The sequence below is a fragment of the Leptodactylus fuscus genome, chromosome 3 (genome assembly GCF_031893055.1).
Source record: "Leptodactylus fuscus isolate aLepFus1 chromosome 3, aLepFus1.hap2, whole genome shotgun sequence".
Lineage (NCBI taxonomy): Eukaryota > Metazoa > Chordata > Amphibia > Anura > Leptodactylidae > Leptodactylus > Leptodactylus fuscus.
Genome location: NC_134267.1, coordinates 51,683,492 through 51,692,011, shown reverse-complemented (window position 1 = coordinate 51,692,011; position 8,520 = coordinate 51,683,492). Strand labels below are relative to the sequence as shown.

The 8,520-nt window shown below is 42.7% G+C and overlaps 1 protein-coding gene across 1 annotated transcript; it reads left to right on the top strand.

Moving 5' to 3' along the window:
- Nucleotides 1-807: 807 nt before the first annotated feature.
- Nucleotides 808-1,243, top strand: LOC142196607 (uncharacterized). Its single transcript, XM_075266579.1, has one exon. It carries the CDS (start codon nucleotides 881-883, stop codon nucleotides 1,223-1,225), a length of 345 nt encoding a protein of 114 aa, XP_075122680.1. The 5' UTR covers nucleotides 808-880; the 3' UTR covers nucleotides 1,226-1,243.
- Nucleotides 1,244-8,520: the final 7,277 nt, after the last annotated feature.

Here is an 8,520-nt window from a genome sequence, read left to right as displayed (position 1 = left end):
ATTTTACTGTTCGCTCATCTCTACTTATGACTTCCATAAACTCACATTTGTAAATCAAGTTTGTTTTCTTAACTACATTTTACAATATAGGCTTATACAGTATGTCAGGTTTTCCATTTAGAGAACATATTTTAGGAGCATTTTCCAACATACATACCAGGCGTTCTGCCCAGGTAGACAATGCAAAGTTAGACTTAACTAGTCTTAAACTGCTCCCGATTTATCAAGTGGCTGGTTGATAAATCTGATGCATTTTTAGACTGACTTGTATTACTTTTCACTTATTTGACTGGCTTCTATATGTATACTGTATAATGCTTTGTGATCAAGATATTATTGCACAACATTAGCTTGTGCAATTTTATATACCCAGCCCATATCTCCCAATATGATGGACATCTTTCTCACAATCCCTTCACTCATTGATGTCAGGAGGTCTGCCTATGTGTTTAGTTTACTGTAGACAAAAGCTGTGTGTCAGGTGTCAAGTGGAAGTACCTGACACCCTGCCAAAAAAGTGTGTCAGGGTGATGAAAAGAAGAACAGCTACCTGGGAGACAGATGGGTGCAGATGAGCAGAGTTGTCCCTAGTAGTAGGCAGCAAGGCAGATTGGTTCCGTTGTGGTGACAACAAGGGCAACCAGGTCCCAGAAAGTTCAAGATCAGAAAGGCTATCCAGCTGTATAATGTTACTGTTAAATAAAGAGAGTCTGACACTATAATTTTTCCAGATGACAATATATAGCATATGAGGCTATCCTAGTACATATCCATGGAAAGAAGAAAAAAAAGATATAGATACTTTTCCCCCCGGCCTCCGCACAAGGAACACGCGTGGATCTGTCGCTCCGGCCTAAGTGCTCGAAAGTAACTTGTGAAAATGCGTTACGTAGCCTCATATCTTTTGGCCGTGCTCGGTGGCAATGACAACCCCAGCGTTGGTGACATCAAGAAGATCCTGGACAGCGTGGGCATTGAAACAGACAAGTCACTAGCAGAGAAGGTCATCAGTGAACTCAAGGGCAAGAAGATCGATGATGTGATCGCTCAGGGTAACACAAAGTTGGCAAGCATGCCCGCTGGTGGCGCTGTCGCTGCGTCCTCTGCCGGATCAGCTGCCCCTGCTGGAGGATCTGCTGCTGCACCAGTTGAAGAGAAGAAGGAAGAAAAGAAGGAAGAGTCTGAGGAATCCGATGAAGACTTGGGATTCGGGCTCTTTGATTAGAACTTGCGGCAGATAAAAATAAAATACTCCATGAACATTATTCTTGGCCGGAAATAGTAGTTCTTATAGATCCAGGGCACTTACTCCAGACTACATTGCTACTTAGAGATGAACTATATTTGCCGTGGTTTTTGTACTCCAATACTCTACTGTAACTCATGCCATACTAAGGCCTCAGCCCCTAAAGATTAGTATTTCTGTCTCATGAAGACAACTGCGGATTATGTCCCTAAATCATACTATTTTTTGTTTGTTTGTTTGTTTGTTTCATAGCCAGTGGCTGCATTCTTTATCACTTTGATGGGATATTTCCTTAGGGATCCCTGACATTATGCACTTTTGTACTAATCGTATGTATCACCTGGCTTAAAACCACACTACTGAGCATCTAGAAGAATGTGCATTTTTACTCAATTGTATCTTCTAAAGTTCTTTATATTTAAATATGGGAACAACCAAGCAAATCAAAATCGCTTAAACGTAGGAAATAGTGCCTGTCTGAAAAGTGTCCAGAGTCGTCTTCTCCATTGGCTGCTGGTTATCTAGTTAAAGAACTGGTCACAACCAGTCATGGGTGATCCTCTTAAGCTTGATTTTGTGTTTGAGTTTGGCAGCTCAGGTGCCTGGTTCGTTTTGGGACAAACAAGTTGGGAATGAACCGCACTTTAAATTGGCTTAAAACATAGTATAGAACAATCTTATGCCTTCTAGGAACCTATCTATCCAATTTCTAGCTGTCTAAGGCAAATGCAAAATGCAAAGTAACAATATTATACTTTGAATACTCTTTAAACCCCAGAGTATAATAAATGGAGGCCCAAACTAAATCTAAGGTTTAAAACTCCCACCAGTGTTCAGTTTAGATTATAGAGATGTAATGCATCTATACTTGTGACCTAACTAAAGGATCTACAGTAGTTCAAATTGAAAATATATTCTTAAGTATATCCTTAAAGGGGGTTACCAGTCTTTTTTTTTTTTTTAAAGGTCTGTTATTGCCATTAATGGTTAGAAGTACATCCATATCTTCTAGTGTTTTGAGCGATTTTTGGGTTTCTGTGGAAGCTCCTGGCATCTTCTGCATTTGTTTACTAGGTGTTAGCTTCCTGCTATGTAGTTTCTTGTTGTATCTTCTATACTATGTCCCTGTCACTTCTCCTCTCTTCTCTCTCATTCTGTTATACAACCCTCCCTAACTAGGCTATTCCACCCACTAGTAGCCCCCCTCACTGTCTTCTTAGCTATGCTAACCCGACCACTCCTAGCCCTTCATAAGTAACTAACTAAGCCCACCCCCATCACTTCATACTTACCTAGCCTCTGATCTGGGAGACAGCTTTTCCTTTCTTCTTCACTGTGCGCCAGTTGGACCAGAAGTACCTGTCAGGCCTGCGCAGTGGAGTGCTATCTCTACTGTGCATGTCTCCCAGACACAGCATCTCCAGCCTCCAGCAAGGGCTTGAAGAGAGGAGGAGTCATTCCCAGACAGTAAGGCTGGTAAGTATTGATGATGTTGGTGGACGGGGGAAGAGTACTGGTGACATTCTGTTTCGGAAGTGGTGAAACAGAACAACAATGGATTATCAGAAGTGTCCCTGGGGCAGTTCGATGATTATGGGTAAATATATATATATATATATATATTTTTTTATAGAAATAAATTAGAATTTAGGCGGGGGAGAGGGTTTAGTTTAGGGGTTAATTCATAGTTTATTATGGTCAACCCCTTTAAAAATCTATAGTAAAGATGCCATGTTTTGAAAGACATTTGACTTCTTTTGAACTGTCTTGGACACAGAACTTTTCCAAAGCATTCACTTTTAATTGCAAAACTCTAACAAAATATTCTTGGGATAGAAATTTAATAGAACTAGAGGAGCCTCTATTTTATCTCTTAAGCTTAGGTTTCACATATTTGGGGCTTCCTGGAAAATGTCCCTTTTTACCACAGTATAAAAAAAGACCTGGAAGTTTTCTATCTTTTTCTGCCTTGGTCAGTCTTTGAAACAATTGACATTGGTTTATATTTTAACACATTAGAATAGGTGATATACAGTACATGTACTTGTATGTACAGTAGTAGCCTCTCTAATAGAGATGAATGAACACCGTTCAATCGAATAGGTATTCAATCGAATATCAGGCCATTCGAGGTATTCGTTCCCAATCGAATACCACATGGCATACGCGGTAAAATTTCGTATCTTTTTGCACCAATAACTGTGCAGGGGAGGTGGGACAGGAACTAAGACAACTGAGGGATTGAAAAAAAATTGAAAAAACCCACTGGCTGCCGAAAACATGTGACCTCCCATTTATAAGAACGGCCGCCGCCATATTCGCCAGATTTGCGGTCAGAGATAGGGAGAGAAACATATCTGCTGAGGGCTAGATAGGCATTAGCTTCAGATAGGCAGGGAAAAACCAAAGAACAACAACAGCTCTTCTCAGAGCGATACACTGCAGGGACAGTAGTCCAGCTTTCCCCGGACGGTGCAAAACAGGGATACAGAACAGTTACTTGTTGCTATATACGTGCAAACCAGCTTTTGTTAGGGGTGTACCCACACAAAATATCAGGAATCCACATCAATTTCTTCTTGCTATATACGTTCCAACCTGCTTTTCTCAGGGGTGCCCCCCCCAAAAAAAAAAAAAATAGCAGGAATCCACAGCAGTTACTTCTTGCTATATATGTGCAAACCAGCTTTTCTCAGGGGTCCCCCCCCCCCCGAAAAATGGAAAATATCCACAGTAGTTGCTTCTTGTTATATATGTGCAAACCAGCTTTTCTCAGGGGTGTTTCCCCCCAAAAAAACTAGCAGGAATCCACAGCAGTTACTTCTTGCTATATACATGCAAACCAGCTTTTCTCAGGGGTGTCCCCCCAGAAAAATAGCAGGAATCCACAGTAGTTACTTCTTGCTATATATGTGCAAACCAGTTTTTCTCAGGGGTGTTTCCCCCCCAAAAAATAGCAGGAATCCACAGCAGTTACCTCTTGCTATATACGTTCCAACCAGCTTTTCTCAGGGGTGTCCCCTCCAAAAAATAGCAAGAATCCACAGCAGTTACTTCCTGCTATATACATGCAAACCAGCTTTTGTTAGGGGTGTCCCCCACAAAATAGTAGGAATCCACAGCAGTTACTTCTTGCTATATACGTGCAAAACAGCTTTTCTCAGGGGTGTTTCCCACCCCAAAAAAATAGCAGGAATCCACAGCAGTTACTTCTTGTTATATACATGAAAACCAGCTTTTGTTAGGGGTGTCCCCCCACAAAATAGCAGGAATCCACAGCAGTTACTTCTTGTTATATACGGGCAAACCAGCTTTTCTCAGGGGTGTTTCTCACCCCAAAAAAATAGTAGGAATCCACAGCAGTTACTTCTTGCCTTATACATGTAAACCAGCATTTCTTAGGGGTGTCCCCGCCACAAAATAGCAGGAATACAGAGCAGTTAGTTCTTGCTATATATACGTGCAAACCAGCTTTTCAGGCAGTGTGTAACCCCAAAACAGGGATACAGAGCAATTAGGTCTGGCTATGTATGCTCAATCCAGATATCCAGGGTGTGTACCCCCAAAACCTAGGTGGGAGACACTGAAATTCAGTCAGGCTATTTACACTCAATACATTTTTTTCATGGTGTGTACCCCCAAAACCTAGGTGGGAGAGACAGAAATTCAGTCAGGCTATGTACGCTCAATCCAGTTTTTCACGGTGTGTAACCCCAAAACCTACCTGGGAGACACAGAAATTCAATCAGGCTATGTACTCAGAATCCAATTTTTAAGGGTCTACCCCTTAATGCTGTACCCCGCAAAGCTAAGTGGGAGACACAGCAATTCAGTCACACTATATAAGCTTAATCCAATTTTTAAGGGTCTACCCCCCCAAAAGATAAGTGTGATACACAGCAATTCAGTCACGCTATACCAGCTCAATCCAATTTTTTGTTCAATCCAGTTTTGTTTGCTCTCCATGATGTGAACTATGCCTTTGTCTCTTGAAAAGCAACCTAACATGAAGTCAGCCATGTGTGCCAGTATGTTACTTGGCATGAGTTTGCTGCCCTCAATTGTAAGGGTCATTCTCCATTTCCTCCATTTTCCATTCCCCTTCACACCATGCTATAAACTTCACCCTCAAGCCTCGTGTGGGACAGTGACATGAAATGCCATTTCATCCCCCTCGTCTTCCTCTGCCAGTCAACAGTGAGAAGATGACAGGAGTGTGCTCTGAATGTTTTCAGCCTAGCAGAGCCTACTTCTCAATTACAAAAATGGCCGCACTTTGACCAGTATATCAGGCACAATGGTGTAGGTTTCAAAGAACCTTTGCACCAACAAGTTGAAAATGTGGGCCATGTGTGGACCATGTTTGAGTCTGGCAAGCTCCAGATCTGCTATCAGGTTCTGGCCATTATCAAATACGCAAACATACCTGGGCCCAGGTGCAGCAGGGAAAACCATATTGCCATATCATCCTGGATGGCATCCTTCACCTCGGAGGCAGTGTGCTGTCTATCCCCCAAGCTGATGAGCTTCAGCGTGGCCTGCTGACATCTCCCCATGCAAGTGGTACAGCGTTTCCAGCTCGTAGCTGGGGTTGATTTAACGGAGGAGGAGGAGGGTGGTGTTTTAGCACTCCTGCCAGGAATATTGGGCTGGGAGATAAGGCAGGCCGCCACAGTTTGCGACCCGGTCCCAGCCTCAACTACATTCAGCCAGTGTGCTGCGATTGAGATGCAGCGTCCCTGGCCACATGCACTTGTCCACACGTCGGTGGTCAAGTGGAACTTTGTGCAACTTAGCGCAGAACTTAAGGCCCGCCTGATGTTACAGGACACGTGCTGGTACAAGGCTCAACTCACCCTAAGGGCCAAAAACACTGCTGGTGAATTTTGTTCCATTCCAAAGGACTCTGTGTTTAGATTTAGCTCAGTCGCAGCTCCAGAACATGCCTTTGAAGGCAAGGTTTCCTTTAGTGGCTCCATCTCAACATGCTGATGATGGTGAAGCTTGGTTAAATCTGGTGTCGGAAGGGAAAGTGGTTTCAGATCTACATCTAAAGTACTGGAGCATGTTGTTTGGACTATTAACACCTGATCAGAACCCTGTAGAGGTAATGTAGAGTCCGATATTAGAGGACCATTACCGGTAGTAGTAGTTGCAGCCAATTCTACACCTTTGCGGTCCTCTAAATAAAAGTTACCCCCAGGACTTGATGCCAAAATGTTATCAATTTCACAATTAAAATTAAGGTCAATGTCTGGGTTCTCAGTCCAATCCACTGCATCAATCCCACACAATGAGAGTGATGGTTCTGGAACCACCGTTTTAGGGGCTAAGAATTTTAAAGGGGCTAACACTCTGCTGGTGCAAGGCTCAACTCATCCAAAGGGCAAAAAACTCTGCTGGTACAAGGCTGAACTAAGTTAAAGAGCCTTTAACTCTGCTGGTAAAAGGCTGAAGTCACTTCAAGGGCTTCAATCTCTGGTGGTAGCTCAGCTTAAGGGCCTCTAACTTAATTTGGAAGGGCTCACGTTAAGGGCCAGAAAAGTGAATTTTTGAAGGTCTTACCACATCACTCACACACACATACACAATGACAGTTAAGGGTGGGGGCTTTTGGATTTCCCATTGTCTATTCCATCTGTGGTTGTCATGGGCAACATGATTTAAAGGGATGCTTGTTAATGTTTCTTAAGCTTAAATTTGGGTTTCTGGCCATCCATTTGGGGAAGAAGGAAGGTTTCCAGGTATTTTCCCACTTTGATAGAGGTTTTTTTTTTTAATGTGGAAAGTGTGTAGTTGTTAGACTGTGATAGTGGGGTAAAACTGTGACTTGGGCTTGTTAGATGCCCCCAGTCATGCTTCCCCTGCTGTCCCAGTTGCATTCCAGAGGTGTTGTCATCATTTGCTGAGGTGTCATAGTGGACTTGGTGACCCTCCTGAGTCAAATGGTGGGTTTCCCTGAAACAAAGCATTTTTCCCCATAGACTATAATGGGGTTCGATATTCGATCGAATAGTCAAATATTGAGTGGCTATTTGAAACGAATAACGAATATCCAATATTTTACTGTTCGCTCATCTCTACTCTCTAAGTTTTTTTTTCTTCTTTTCTTTTCTTATGGTAGAGTTGGAAGGGACCTCAAGGGCCATCGGGTCCAACCCCCTGCAAGTGCAGGTTTTCCTAAATCATCCCAGCTATATGTTTATCCAGATTCCGCTTGAAGATTTCCATTGATGGAGCGCCCACCACCTCCCGTGGCAGCCTATTCCACTCTCTCACTACCCTCACTGTCAGAAAGTTTTTCCTAATGTCTAATCTGTATCTCTTTCCCTTTAGTTTCATCCCATTGCTTCTTGTACTTCCTTGTGCTAATGAGAATAGGGTAGATCCCTCTGCACTGTGACTACCTTTCAGATATTTGTAGACTGCTATTAAATCTCCCCTCAGCCTTCTCTTCTGCAAACTAAACAATCCCAGTTCTTTTAGCCGCTCCTCATAGGACATGGTTTGCAGACCTTCCACCATTTTGGTTGCTCTTCTCTGGACTTGCTCCAATATATCGATGTCTTTCTTGAATTGAGGCGCCCAGAACTGTACACAGTATTCCAGGTGTGGTCTGACCAGGGAAGAGTACAGCGGAATAATGACCTCTCTTGATCTAGAGTCAATGCTTGTCTTAATACATCCCAGAATTTTATTAGCCTAGTAATCTTTAGTCTCTGCTATGTCAAGGTCAGTGCAGCCTTCTTCAGCGTCTGCACCTTGGAATCAGAAGGGCAGTCCAGAAGCAACACGGGCAGAGATTGGCGAATAAAACATCAGCCACTACCTGTTAGAATAAACAAATAAATAGCTGTAGAACATGTACAGCAGCGGAGGTGAGTAAAAACAACAAATGGATATACTCACCTCTCCTAGCTATCCTCTTCTGGCCTCTTTCAGCCTGTGTCTGATGCCATGCACCCTGTGGTCACTAGACATGGCAAATATATTATATAGCAAATATTTATAAACAAGCAATCAGATGAAAGAGAAGGAGGAGGAGAGCAAATTAATAAGTCACTGCAGAGGTCTGTGAAGGCAGAGACCTAATCCTAGGCCTCAGTCCACTGCACGTGACATCATAGGAAGGCCTGAAGAGGACATCAGGTACTGCTTGGGTGTGGTGAAGATTATTATTAATTATTATTAATTATTATTATTATTATTGTTTATTTATATAGCACCATTAATTCCATGGTGCTTTACATTTGGGGGTTTACATACAATACACA